The 14,350-nt window shown below is 37.0% G+C and overlaps 2 protein-coding genes across 2 annotated transcripts; one reads left to right on the top strand and one right to left on the bottom strand.

Annotated features, from left to right (window-relative positions):
* Nucleotides 1–1,669: 1,669 nt before the first annotated feature.
* Nucleotides 1,670–11,225, bottom strand: LOC103972027 (DEAD-box ATP-dependent RNA helicase 8). The gene is made up of 10 exons (XM_018821007.2): nucleotides 10,546–11,225; nucleotides 6,959–7,019; nucleotides 5,796–6,030; nucleotides 5,221–5,459; nucleotides 4,298–4,549; nucleotides 4,037–4,217; nucleotides 2,885–2,973; nucleotides 2,547–2,620; nucleotides 2,306–2,457; nucleotides 1,670–2,018 (listed from the first exon to the last, which is right to left on the bottom strand). Exons 1-9 carry the CDS (start codon nucleotides 10,800–10,802, stop codon nucleotides 2,379–2,381), a joined length of 1,467 nt encoding a protein of 488 aa, XP_018676552.2. The 5' UTR covers nucleotides 10,803–11,225; the 3' UTR covers nucleotides 1,670–2,018; nucleotides 2,306–2,378.
* Nucleotides 11,226–12,960: 1,735 nt separating this feature from the next.
* On the top strand, nucleotides 12,961–14,127 carry LOC103972025 (LIM domain-containing protein PLIM2b-like). The gene is made up of 5 exons (XM_018820545.2): nucleotides 12,961–13,217; nucleotides 13,320–13,419; nucleotides 13,499–13,527; nucleotides 13,600–13,689; nucleotides 13,775–14,127. The coding sequence occupies exons 1-5, from the start codon at nucleotides 13,002–13,004 to the stop codon at nucleotides 14,027–14,029; spliced, it is 690 nt and encodes a 229-aa protein (XP_018676090.2). The 5' UTR covers nucleotides 12,961–13,001; the 3' UTR covers nucleotides 14,030–14,127.
* The last annotated feature ends 223 nt before the right edge of the window (nucleotides 14,128–14,350 follow it).

The raw sequence follows: 14,350 nt of genomic DNA, 5'->3' as shown, positions 1-14,350 counted from the left end.
GACGAGTTGATCTCATGCGTTGCCTGTTCACGCCTGGTCAGCTTTCATCGGGCCATCATGATCACTGAATCAGCCAAGTCCTCAGAACAGACGTGAATCGATGACTCTGGAAACATGCAGTAAGTAAGCTACGGTGTTTTCTTCTCTCTTTTCTGCAGGGAGCAATTCACAGGAGAACGTTCTGTCCCGCACATACTATTACATATATTCTTAAAAGCATAAAATTATATATAATTCTTTTTTTTTTAACTCTTTTTCTTACAGAAAACTCTTTTATTTTTTAGAAGATGAAATTATGCTTGACCTCTGCCCCTCGTTCGTCGTTGTCGCTGTGTAATCGTATGCTGCCTCAACCTTCGCCCTCAGTCATTGCTGACGACCGGTCAACGGTGGCCTAGGCTTGTGCAAGCCAATTACAATGAAGTCAACAGAGTCGTACATGGGCTTGACCAAGTCACTCTTGAAGTCGATCGTCGTCCCCGACCTACGCTCCTCTCCAACATCACCTGTCGCGAGGCCTCGTCACCCTCGCCGCCCTCCCCTCTTCCTCCGACCTCGAAGGCGTCAACAACGCACCAACCGCAAGAAAGTCAACATAATCGTACTTGAACTTTGAGCGAGTCGACCTCGAAGTCAACGTCGTCCCCGACCTCCCCTGCTCTCCGACATTGCGCATCGCAAGGCCCCGTCACCGCCCAAAACCCGCCACCATCGACAACCTAGTGTGGCCCACAATTGCATCGCTCTTCGTTGCAACAGCATCAACCACGTGCTCAACGACACATACGATGCTTGCCTCGAGCACTTGTACGATGAGTAAGCCTACCGTACCTTGTGGCTTCATGACTCCGCCACCGAGGACCTCACCTTCATCTTCTGCGACACCTTCGACTTCCTCGAGGAAGGCCAAATCACCCCTCGTAATCGCAAGCTCATCCCACTACTGCCACGAGGCCCCACTTCCTTCGCCACCCTTACATCCCCCCCTCCCCTCCCCACCAACCACAGAGGCCAACGAGTAGATAAGAGACCTGTTTCGAGTGCAACCTTGCACACAATGTTAAGGCTAAAATCAACGCAATTGCAAGCCACAAGCAAGAGTGGAGGCAGCCAACCCTCTCTTAGATGGAAAGTCAATAGTACTGCAATCCGACGGAGTAGAGGATGTGTGAAAGAAAATGAGACATGAAGAGAGCGAGATGACGATAGAGGTGCCGACAAAACCAACAATAGTTTTATCTTTTTGAAAATAAAAAACAATCTACAGAAATAAATAGTTTCAAGAAAAATGTTCTACAAGAATAAATAGAACAGGCAACGCTAATCGAAATAAAAATAAAAATAAGCACACATGAAGCCTATGTGTCATAAGAATAAATGTACGCGAGCGCGCGCACACACACACAAAGCCTATGTATCATAAGAATAAATGCCCAAAGGCAAATTCCCAATCAGCTGATGATATCACAACTTCGATTCGTTCGAGCAACCGAGCAAACGCGACCATGCTCCCTTTCCTAGCTTATCCTCACCAAGCACTGTGCATTCGATATCATTTATTCATAGAATAACCTGTTCTGCATCCTATACTGGGAAAACTTCATAGGTATTAATTATGAAAACCAAACTGGAAAATCGAATGAAACAACCACCAAACGAGACACGTAGATTGAGTAGGATAGAATATAGACTCATGAAAATTTTGGGAAATTATAACCATCCTTCCGATCATTGGGAACTGTAACTAAGGTAGTGACCTTAGTTAGAATGACATAAACAACCCGTCCGTGATGCCAAGAAAAAAAGTAGGGTGACAATCTAATTAGGATGCCAAGAAAACAATTCTGTCTGCGCTAACATTAGGTATCATACTAGAGATACGGAATCCATTGCGAAAAATGTACCAACAATTTGAAGTTACCAAACAACAGGTTTGAGCATACAGATTCGACCATTAAAGCTGATTTATGTTGTCATGGATGCCCCACACAGTCACCTTCAAGGCAATAAAATAAGCCCTGCATATTTGCCCACATAAACACAGATGTTAAGATAACTGCACATGATGAAAGATTCTTCAATAATAGAACTAAATATATGGAATCAACAAATAGCCAAGGAAGACAAGCTTCAAACAATGGTTTAGAAGCCATTATTGACGTCTCACCCAAATCCAATATCACCCCAACAACTGCGAAAACCCAAGTCTGCCAAGTACCACTGCTTCTTAAACATTATATTTACCACATAGTGGAAGGCCATTATAGCAGGAGAAAAAACATGCGACTGAGTTGTCCATACTCACTTGACATGCTGGTATTTACAAGTGGCCTCAATTGTTCACCAAATATGAAAACTCCGATAGATACTGTCATTGATCATCTGCAGTATATAGCTTGATCAATTTGGGGAGGAATCTGCTTAATTTCAGTTCCGAGTTCTTGCTCAATCCTATACCTGCAATCATATAATAATTCTTGTCAAAACAAAATAAAGGAATAAAAGTAAATGAACCAAGGAAGTCCAGAACTGGTAAGAGTGCATACAAGTTAAAGCGGTCCTCGTAGGTGATGAGATTTACTGCTAAACCGAGGTGACCAAATCTCCCAGAACGACCAACCTAACAAAGTCAAAGACATGCCTTCTAAGATTAATTCATGAAAGCTTCCAATTCCAGAATGTGATGGATAACATAATTTATGACTGTGGGAACAAGCAGTCAAATAGCAAATTTTAAAAACAGAACGATCAAAACAAAATCACCATGTAAACTGATGGCTCAAAATATGAACACTTTTTTGACTCAAAACTCAATAGTATCAGTAGCCAGCCAACTTAATCAAAGTACTAGCATATATCATATGATTTTTTGAAAAAACAATACCCTGTGCAAATATGTCTCGGAATTCTTGGGGAAGTCAAAATTGATGACAACATTAACAGCTTGAATGTCAATACCCCTAGTAAACAGATCTGCAAGATCAAGGACAAAATGTTAAAAGCCATTAAAAAATATAAACAATCTATCACCAATTTCAACTAAAACAAGGATATCAGAAATGACCAACAGGATACACTTTTGAAGTAAAACATTGCGCTTGAGTTTTACCAGGTCTTCTGATTTTTCCTTTTTTGCTAAATCCCCCAAGTTCAATGGTTTTGAGCCTTTTGTTAATGCGTGGGAAGGACCAGATGAAATCTTTACACCTTAATGACTTGTTAATATTCAGAGAGCCTATTTCAAGAGTAAAATGGAAGGGACTCCATTCCAGTTGTCTCAAAGTGAGAATTATGGAGACAACCAAACATAAGGTTTTTGGGTGGTGGCCTAACTGCAACTGCCTCCCCATACAAGAGAGAATACAATAACAAGTACCAACAACAACAAAAATATGAGACTCCCAATTTTATGTAATTCATTGCACATATAGATGGTTGAAGGGGAATTAATGTCAATAACTACAATGAATTTAGCAGGCATGACAACCATTTCAACTTATAATGGTCCATTCAACTAGAAAATAAATATATGACAAAGAACATTTCATCCTTGTATTGTGTATATGCCTTTATAGATCTACAACTGATGTTCATTAATTAATAAAAACAATAACGATACGAGCACTGAAGTTAGACAGCATATTCACATTTATGGTTTATAATATAAGGGGATAAATGACAGTAGGAAGGCCAAAAATGCCAAAATAGAGGTAGTAAACGAGTGCAAGACCAATACAAACTTTACAAGAGATGAATATGGATGTGAAAGTCCACAAACACATCAAACATGGATGCGAAAGTCCACAAGCATTTCCCCTGTCAACTACTATTCCATGCATATACTGAAATTACAAGATGTTTGGTATACTGCTGGGTTAACTGGAACCAGACCGGTCAGACAAGGTCTGGAAACCCATACCGGACTAAGATTTTAGACGCTGCCGACGATTGCTAATAGCATAAAATATAAAAATAAATAAACAAGCATGTACATCATTAGACACAAGAAAAGAAGTTTGAGGCAGTGATGACAAACCTGTACAAACAAGATTCCTGCATGCACCATTGCGGAAGTCATGGAAAACTCGATTCCGATGATCTTGCAACATTTTAGCATGAATGTAGAAGCAAGAATAACCAAGCTCAGTAATTTTCTTTGCCAATAGCTCAACCCGATTAACAGAGTTGCAGAAAATGATGGATTGATTGATTTGAAGCTGCAAGAAGTAATGCCTGTTAGCATCACAACACAACTTCAATTTACAATATGCATATTGCCAATGGTAAAATGACTAACCTTAGAGAAAAGTGTATTAAGGCAGTGGACCTTCTGCCTTTCCTCCACAAAAGCATAGTATTGAGTTATTCCCTTCAAGGTTAATTCATCCATTAGATTAATTATATATGGTTTAGGAAGATATCTGTCTTTAAAATCCTTCACGGTTACAGGGAATGTTGCTGAGAATAGCAAAATCTGTCGACTAGCAGGAAGGAAACGTATAAGCTGCTCCACTGATGGCTGAAACTCAGGAGCCAGAAGTTTGTCTGCCTGCAAAAGGAGAGGGATTCTGTGAGGCAGAAAGATGAAAAAGGCAGAAGACACTGATACATAAAAACCATAGATGGGAAGATATGTATGTATACAAATAGACACTACGACCTCGAAAAGAATTGGATATTTTCCTTAAAACTCTTTCACAAGTAGAAAATGAATTGATAAGAAGGAAAGTTACACAGCATAGCTTCCTTGATATGTAAATTAATCCAATCAACCGTAGAAGCTAATAAAAAAATATACAAACTAATTTTCAAACAAGGAAAATGAAGCATGAACAAAATGTAATAATCATACTCGAAATAGAAGGCTAGATAAAGTGATATCACCTATATTTACATTTGACAATAAGATCAGAACTGCAGCACACAAGTATCATAGTGACATCCAGTGCTTAGAATAACAAGGTAGCATCAAATTCTTCTTCTAACAAACAGAAACCATGGAAAAATATTTTAAAAAACAAGAAATGATTTGTAATCATCAATATTGTGAGTGTCCAAAAGAAATAACTTGATCATGAAATTCTTGAAAGAAGAGCATGTTTAAGAATGTCACCTAAGATTAAGCAAAGAAACGTATACAAAATGTCCAATAATCCCAAGATCATTATAATTTTGTTGTGTTCAGAAAAACAAATATTTATAATTATTTGTATTTTGTACCTCATCCATAATAAGCATTGAGCAATCCTTAAGGATGCAAACACCTTTTTTTGCAAGATCAAGTATTCGCCCAGGTGTACCAACAAGCAAATGGACAGGTTGATACAAACGCATTATATCATCCTTCAAGCTGGTTCCTCCAGTTGTAACCATCACTTGAATCTTCAAATGTTTTCCCAGCTCCTTACAAACTTGTGATGTCTGAAGAGCCAACTCCCTCGTGGGAACTAATATAACAACTGTATATTGAAGAACAAATTTATCAATAAGCAATTAGAAACAGTTCTCAAGTTCCAGCTAGTGTATGTGCTAGTCTTCATAGCACATAAAATATGCAACAAGATCAAGTGCAAGGTAACGTTAATTATGCATATCATATATGTAGTGTAGCACCACAAGATAAATAAAATAAATAAGTAAAAGAGCAAATATCAAAAATAAAAAAATGACGCAATAATTTTTCAGAAGCATGGTGTTCAGAATGAGAAAACAACATATTAAGTACAAATATGAATCAAGAGAATTATCACAAGAAATTCAAACTCCTAAAAAAGCCCAAAGCAATCACAAGAAACCTTGAATGACATTGCGATCTTGATCAATTTTTTCCAGTGCAGGAATGCAAAATGCAGCTGTCTTGCCAGTCCCATTTTTAGCTCTGGCAAGAATGTTACTTCCAGTGAGCGCAATAGGAATGCTTTCTTCCTGGATAGGAGAAGGTCTTTCAAAACCCTTCTCATATATACCCATAAGAAGCTCCCGCTTTAAAAAGTAATCTTCAAATTCATTTCCTTTAGTTGCAGTCACATCCTGTAAAATACATGTCAGAGATACATCTTGGCATACAAAAGAAGATAATAAATAAGCACAGAAAAGGATCCATCCTGCCACTGATGCAAGTCCAATCAATTAATCTAAATTAATGTTTTACTTCATACGAATACAAGATAATTACATTATTAACATGATCCCTTTATAAGGCATATGGCAGTAACATGCATGAAAAACAAAGAACTTTAGACATCAAGAAGATATCATCAAATATTGGGCACTTTACCATACATATATTGCATCTTTGGGGATATTAAATGACAGGCTAAATATGTTAACAGGCCAAGAATATTGTTAATTTATGAGATACTAGTAGGCATCATATTCCAACAAAATTAGAGCATAATGGAAGTGCTACACAGTGTTCTCTCCAGAATCATAAGGATAATTCAACCAGTTTCTGCAAGGCAGCATCCAAATCTGTTCAAATTACAAAAAAATCAAAAATTCAATAACCACTTCAATACCAAAAGTGTGGATCTAGGTGCCACAACAAGGTTGCTCCTTTCTGATCTAGTGATAACAAAAATAGCCTCTCTACCCAAATAGACAAAGCTGCATGTGTTGACTCTCATCCTGCATTAGCAAGAACTTTTTGGACCAGGCCACCTTTCTTTTTCTTTATTTCAGTGATAAGACTAACATTTAAGCAAACAATATACCTAAATTCATTTGCACAATGGCTGTCTAACATTGTTGAGTTAAACACATCACTTAGTGAAAGAAAATTGCAAACAACGGATAAAATTGGTAGACAAATTAAACATGAATGACCAAACATGATGGCACAAAATAAGGTGGAAGGGAATCCAACAAAAAAAGATTTTTCAGATAACTAAAGGAAATATGTCAAAAGCCTAACCAAATCCATCTTTATGACAGTAACATAACACAATCCAAATTTTACCTCTGTCCTGTAACGAGTATCAGATGGTGGTATCTTCAGGAGTGCCTTCCAATCTTGAGAACTGTAACCACCAAGACAAAGAAATAAGAAAAAGAAAGGCTGTAGTTCTGACACAAAGTGACAAATTCTACTGAACAAGAACTCAACTATTATCATACATGATGTAATAGACCGAAATACAAGTATTTCTCAGTAAAAGAAACAATAACATTCCAAATCATCAATTTAAGTTCCAATGAGTAGTTTACAGGAAATTTAAAATTGTTGTCAATTTCATCTATAGGTTTGTTAAAATTCATAAATTTAATAGAGTTTCCAAACCCAAGCATAAAACAAAAATGCTATAGAGTAAAAAAAAACTGCAAAATTAATCTATTACTGTATTACAAAATAAAATACTTAATATCTAACAAGTAGCTTCAAGGATGTGCGACAGAACTAAAACAAGGAGCAAAATTTGGCAGTCAAAATCAACAAAAATCCAACTATTCAGCTTTTCATTTTTCTTTTATATTATGTAATAAGTACACTCGAATCATATTTAACAAACTGTTTGGCCCCCAACATTTACCATGAGCTAGTAGGGGAAAAAATGATATCACAGTAAGTGGCTTATGTCATAATGTTCCTGGATAAAACTGCAAATGTTCAGAATTATTGCATAGTAGGTGCCAAAAAATATATATTTGGCAGATATGTAGATGTCATTAAACATCAACATAATACTATGATCAACAAGAGATAATATTGAATCAAAGGATCTACAGTGTCAAAGGGATAGATTCCAAAAATGTATAAATTAAAAGCATCAGTACATCATATGTGATCTGAGCAAGGTGTATCTCTCAAATAAGGTTGATCTCAGATGATGTTGGACCTTAACCAATCGATGGCCAGTTGCCTCCCTCTCTCATCCCTCCTTAGAGCTCATTCATTCCTCAGCTGATCCCATGCATTCACATTTCTAGTGCAAAATTCTCAGGAACATGGGAGATCAATTAATCCAGATTTTTTTTTTATAAGTAAAGACAATAATACCTTAGTCAAGTCATTCTTCTTTGGTAAGGCCAAAATATAAATAGTGAAATGCCAAAACAAAAGATATTATATATGTCTTTAGCAGTTCCATATAGAATTTTATTAAAAAAAATTTCATCAATTGCAGCAGCAGGCAAAGTAGATCCGACTAGAGTAATATGTAATATATCCCAGCTATAAGCCAAAACAAGATTTGTCAACATCTACCAAGTGACCTTGTATCTGTCACATGACTCAGGATTCTAGAGTATTAACTCTTATTTCATTCATGAGCTACAAAACTGTGAATCTCAACAACTACACTGCTAAAGATCTATGTCATAAAAATGCAAAAGAAATTATCTGCATCTAAATCACTAAGGATTCTAGAGTATTAACTCTTATTTCATTCATGAGCTACAAAACTGTGAATCTCAACAACTACACTGCTAAAGATCTATGTCATAAAAATGCAAAAGAAATTATCTGCATCTAAATCATTATAAATGAAGCAGCATATCAGAAACATTGTGTAAAAGCAAATGTGATAAGCAAACAAAAGAGCTGACCAGTAGCCATTACTCGTTATGCAATCAGCTATGGAACATCACTGATCCACAAAATTGGGAAGTCTATAAAACTCTTAACAAATCCAGTTTATCCATTATAATTTTAGCCATACACTATTATGTTATACTACAGCAGTTCTTATGTAATAAAGCCGCCAACAAGTTGGGATAAAGGTACTAGTAGATTCTTGATTTGCCTATTTTTCACTTCAAAGTTTCTCACTCACAGCACAAGTGCATGGAAATTCCCTTTTTGTGATCCCATAATTACCAATTCTGTTAGAGATCAAAGAATTGTTGCTTTTACTAAACCAATAAAAACAATGTGCGTTTCTGTCTTCTCAGAGGATGAACTTCCAAATGATCAATTCCATTAAATACCAACAAAGTAAGCATTGAATACAATTGAGAGAAATATACTGAATCCCTCCGACATATTTCCACTAAAATGGTCTCTCAACAAGCCATTTTGCACCACATTCTCTAATAAATAAAAGGACTACAAATATGATGCATCCTTGTTCCTTACTTGAAATCTAGTTTAAGTGTACTTGAGCCTAAAGTAAGTCAATTTTTTATCCTGTTTTCAGAATTATTTCTGCTATACTGTTAAATATGTATTAAGAGAGTTCTACTGTTATTTTATGTTAAATTAGTAGTCTATTCTAATTAATTAAGTGTGCATAAAATTCATCAACAGATTGGATAAGAGAGTCTCCATGAAGAGATTTCTTTTAGAGTCCTATGCAATGTATAAATAAGAGTCACATCAAATCTTTTATGCATGTTAGTTGAGACAGATGATCGGAAGCTTTGAACTTGTTGGCCTGCAGTATTTATGTGATCCCTCTTCTTCTCTGATTCTGTTACTAAAATATATATACTTAACACCACTCTCTGCTGCATCACATTATCAATTTTGGAGTACATTTTGTCCAGAGTCTTAATTTGAGTCATTTAAAATTATTACCCAGGTACTCAGTAAAAAAAACTCTAAATCGCATGAAGTTTCTCAATCAAGCCCCTTGATGTAGAAGGGACCTATCTATCTTAGGAAAAATTAGAAAACAAAGCAATCAACAGGGAAAATGGGAAATATCATGGAGTGTACCATATCAAGAAACCAAGTACCTTGTAAATTTTTTTTTGTATTTCTAAGTTAGACCCTTCCAAATAAAGCCATATTTACTATACTTAATGTAACATAGAACTACATACTCCCAACTAGTACCCAAAGGCTTCTCCAACAAGGAAAATTTATTGATCACTGCATACGATTAGGGTTCCTACAAAATAAATTATTGATCACTGCATATGGTTAGGGCTACTGCAAGTTCATCATTCAACAAAATTTACCTTAGATTCCAAAAGTAGTAATAAACAGATACACATATCCCAAGAACAAGAGTCGCTCAAATAACCGTAAGATATGTTGCATCATACCAAAATGATACTGACTCGTTAATAGCTAATGCATTTAACGTCAATTGAAACCTCCTCGTAACAAATGTTCCAAACTTTGAGTGCAACTTCCCCAAGGCAACTAGTAGAGATCCATTCCTTTTTCTAATTTTTACTATTGAAAACTGAAACCTCTGAACAAAATTTATACCACGGTCTTAAATCTTTCTAATGAATTCAGAACTGAAACTCCAAGCATCAAAACTTGTAGAGGTATCAGAAAGAAAGAAAAGGATTAAGCAATCTGCAATCATCTTTTTTGACTTGAGTCAAGACATTGAAGACATTTTGCAATAACGCTTACAATGAATTCCAATATAAAAATAATAAAATTATTGTTAGCAGTAACTGGGGACTCCAGGCAAAAGTTACATACTGAATAAAACATCTAGTCGGTGGTGTTAGCATTTGATTCATTATCTGGCTCTCAATGTCAAAAACAAAACAACAAAAAAATCGACCAAAGTAGAGTTAACAATTACACGTACACATAACAAAAGCTACAATATTTTTCATTAATGTTTTCGCCTTTCCTTTTACCTGGAATCCATTAAAGTTACTGCGTCAGATTGAACCGATTTCACGACTTCGCCAACACCAGAATCGCCCCCCATTTGATTCCGCCTCGACCAATGCTGGTGCTTCTGTGGCTGAAACTGTTGATTCTGCTGTCCCTGCATCGGATTCCTCTGCACATACTGCTGCTGGTGCTGAGGGTTTCTTGCATAGAAATTGGGGTTCGGACCCGCGCCGCTGCCGCCCATACCAGGTGGAGGATATCTACCTTGAGGATTCATCTCCAACTTGGATCGGATCACCCGAACGGACTCTTCTAAGCGACAAACGAAGAAAAAAAAAATCGCACAAAAGCAAGAAACGAAGATCCTCCACAAAAAGGGCAATGGAGTAAAAAAAAAAACGAAACCAAGAAAGCAGGATCAAAATAAGGAATTTTCAGATCGGAGTGGAAGACATAAGAATCCGAGGCAGAGGTTGATTGGAGGATCTTCGAAGCGTCGATCCGCCGCGATAACAAGAAGAGACTCGAGGCTTTGGAGACGGAAAGATGAAGAGGAAGGCGTTACCGTCAAGAGCTGAACGGACTTGACAACCGACGAATTTTTGGATGAAGGTTTCGCCGTGGGTACGTTTTTAGGGCGACGACGACGGAGAGCACCGTGCGGAGGTTAATGACGAAGAAGCCCTCCGACGCGTCTGGAAATTTCGAGATAGGATAGGGTGGTGTTGGGTTGGAATCATCCGCAAACATCAGCAATGCCATTACGGCACGGCTAGAAGACTAATTTGGTATAAGACGGGCCCCACCGTGCTCTACGTGTCGAGAGCATATTCAACCACGTCACCGTGCTTTTCTAAAATTGGTGATCATCCTTCGATAGGTGGCATTAGTTGCATTAAAACTTTCTACTTTAATTTTTATTCTATTTTCTTTATTTACATAGAAAATACTATTTCTAAATAAAAACTAAAGATTTTTTTCCTTTTCTAATATTAAATGTATGATAGTGGCGATGAGGAATATTTGACAATTCCTATGACATCATTGAAAATGATAATAATGATGAGATAATGCGATTTTATAAGCCGAAAGCAAATAATCACTCCGATTAAATTGTTTTATATACCATTAATACCTAATAAAATATGTAATGCATTGTAAAAATGAGAACTCGTAATATTATAATATTCATTCTTCCTATTGACGCTCCTGTATTGTCTAAATCACCTAATTTTATATGTCAAATCAAAGCTTTCTTAGAGAGTAGTAATATGTATGGAGAATCATTGGCATGAGAATAAAAACGTGAATGATGTGTATTATTTTTAACCTAATGTAAAATTTTTATTAATAATTTATATATTATTAGGATAATATATTATTGACATTGGATCAGTGCAATATAGTTCGAACACATATGCATAAGATTATCCAAGATACCTTTAAAATAGAATGTGTCACTTGCACAAATATCGATATCGAAAGATTTTTTGAATTTATTCCTCCTTTCGATGTCCAAATTAGTAACATAAAATATATAAATACAAATATGAATAGTAAAAAAAATTCCTTCTTTGTATTAAAGGTAAGCTTTTATACCAGTTTATGATTAATTTTTTTCTTATAAATTATAAGAATAAAATTTATGATTATCTTTCTCGTCATAAATGATGAGAATGACGATAAATTTTATAACAATATTATTATTATTTATAAAATTTATATTATTAATTAATTTTAATACTAATTTTATTTTTTAAAAATATTTTTTTTAGAAGCACTTCCCACCTCACTTTCAGAAAAATCATCATTATACATCAGTTACATTTTACTAAATATATTTTGACATAAATAATGATCTTACAAATGAAAGATAATATAGAATAAATAATCAACATATTTAAAGATGGGGTTTGTTAACTTTGATATAATAAATTAGGGTTCGAATTACATTGTTGTTATTTCTAAACAACAAGGAAATTTCCAATAAATGCATGATGGAATAGAATGAATTCCTCAAACTAATTGGTTTTGTAGTGTTATTTCTTTCTCCCACATAATAGATATGGAATTTGATCGCTGTATATAATGGCACTCATGCATAAAAAGCATCTCTTAAAACACAAAATATAATCTCAACCACTCTACCATATTGGTTAAAGCAATTTTATTGTTTTATTGTTTTATTCAAAGCAAAAGGATGATTAAAGATCACCAAAGGACTTCAATTCCATAATATGATTCCCTTTTCTTAAAGAAAGACACCTCATATGGTCTCGTAGACAGGAAGGTGAGGTCTTCCCTTCACCTCGTCACTCTTGACTGGGTCTCGTGGTTAGAGGCTCACATCCCTCCGTTTCCATCTCCTACCTTTCCTCCCGTGCTCCCATATTTTCCTCGCAAACTTCATGCAAAACGTTGATCGCCTCCCCCCCCCTCTCGGCTCTGTCGCCTTCCATTTTGGCAGACTTCATGCATGCAAACCATTGATCTTCGTGTTTTTGGAGCTTCTTTGTCTACGGTAGCAGTAAGCAACCTTGGATTTTGGTTCTTCACCATGTCTTTCATTGGTACCCAGGACAAGTGCAAGGAATGCGAGAAGACTGTCCATTTCATAGATCTCTTGAGCGCAGATGGAGTTACCTATCACAAGAGCTGCTTCAAGTGCAGTCACTGCAAGGGCACTCTCTCGGTAAATCTAGTTTAAGATCTGCAGTATGACTGGAGTTCCCCCTGTGTGATTATTAGACATTCATACATCGATACTTTTTGGAATGTCTCTATGTCTTCCTAGATGTGCAACTACTCCTCCATGGATGGTGTCCTCTACTGCAAACCTCACTTCGAGCAACTCTTCAAGGAGACAGGAACCTTCACCAAAAAATTCCCTGCAGGTTTTTTTCCTTCGTCGTTTCAGATGCATGCTTCGGTACATTATAGCTTCGAGGCTAATGCTAGGTTTGCGATTTGCAGGCGCAAAGTCTGGAGAGAGGAACGAACAGGTGAGCTAATTAACTCATGCATGATTCAGTGTCCAAGTAACTGGTTAGCTGACATGATCACGATCTTGCCAGTCCAAGACACCAAGTAAGATCTCCTCCATGTTCAGTGGAACTCAAGACAAGTGTGCTGTCTGCAAGAAAACAGCTTACCCCTTGGAAACGGTCCGTTCTTCCTCGCATCAAATGCGTGTCAGGAGCAATAAACGTAGCTCAGACTTAACGTCGCTGTGGCCTGTTGTTGTGGCAGCTGACCATGGAGGGGGAGTCGTACCACAAGACCTGTTTCAAGTGCTCCGTCGGGGGCTGCACCCTCACGCCTTCGTCCTACGCGGCGCTCGACGGCATCCTCTACTGCAAGCACCACTTCGCGCAGTTGTTCAAGGAGAAGGGAAGCTACAACCACGTGATCCAGGCAGCGTTGGGGAAGCAGAACACGGCGGAGCAGCCACCGTCGGAGGCAGCGCCTGAAGAACCCGAGCAGGACGGGGAGCAGCAAACATGAGGACGTGAACACGTCGAGCATTGCTCTTTTTCTTCTGCTTCTTTATGTCTGACTTCATCCTCTCCACCGGAAAAGATGGGTCTGTTCCTGCCTTGTTATGGTTCTTTGTTTGACTTGATGTGGTAGCCGTAACAAAGGAAATGAATGGTCAACTTCAGTTTACTTGATATGTTTTCGAGCTTAGAAAATAATCTCGATGTTGTTCTCTAATCTCCATTGAGCTCAAGTGACATCATCAACATTTAAACATGTTTGGCAACAGTGTTTTCGAAGGCGATGTTTGCATGCGGTAAACGAAGCGGATCGCAGTTACGACCGTTC

Source organism: Musa acuminata, chromosome BXJ1-11 (assembly GCF_036884655.1).
Source record: "Musa acuminata AAA Group cultivar baxijiao chromosome BXJ1-11, Cavendish_Baxijiao_AAA, whole genome shotgun sequence".
Classification (NCBI taxonomy): domain Eukaryota; kingdom Viridiplantae; phylum Streptophyta; class Magnoliopsida; order Zingiberales; family Musaceae; genus Musa; species Musa acuminata.
Note: the sequence above shows the minus strand (reverse complement) of the source record. Positions and strands in the feature narration are given on the sequence as shown.

Bases quoted from the DNA above. Each gene is read 5' to 3' on its own strand.
- LOC103972027 (XM_018821007.2), bottom strand. From the start codon at position 10,802: ATGAATCCTCAAGGTAGATATCCTCCACCTGGTATGGGCGGCAGCGGC. The intron at 4,218-4,297 runs GTTAGTCATTTT...TACTTCTTGCAG, and splicing joins TTAATACACTTTTCTCTAAG to CTTCAAATCAATCAATCCAT. The intron at 2,458-2,546 runs GTATGCACTCTT...ATATGATTGCAG, and splicing joins TACGAGGACCGCTTTAACTT to GTATAGGATTGAGCAAGAAC.
- LOC103972025 (XM_018820545.2), top strand. From the start codon at position 13,002: ATGCAAACCATTGATCTTCGTGTTTTTGGAGCTTCTTTGTCTACGGTA. The intron at 13,528-13,599 runs GTGAGCTAATTA...CGATCTTGCCAG, and splicing joins CTGGAGAGAGGAACGAACAG to TCCAAGACACCAAGTAAGAT. The intron at 13,690-13,774 runs GTCCGTTCTTCC...TTGTTGTGGCAG, and splicing joins CAGCTTACCCCTTGGAAACG to CTGACCATGGAGGGGGAGTC.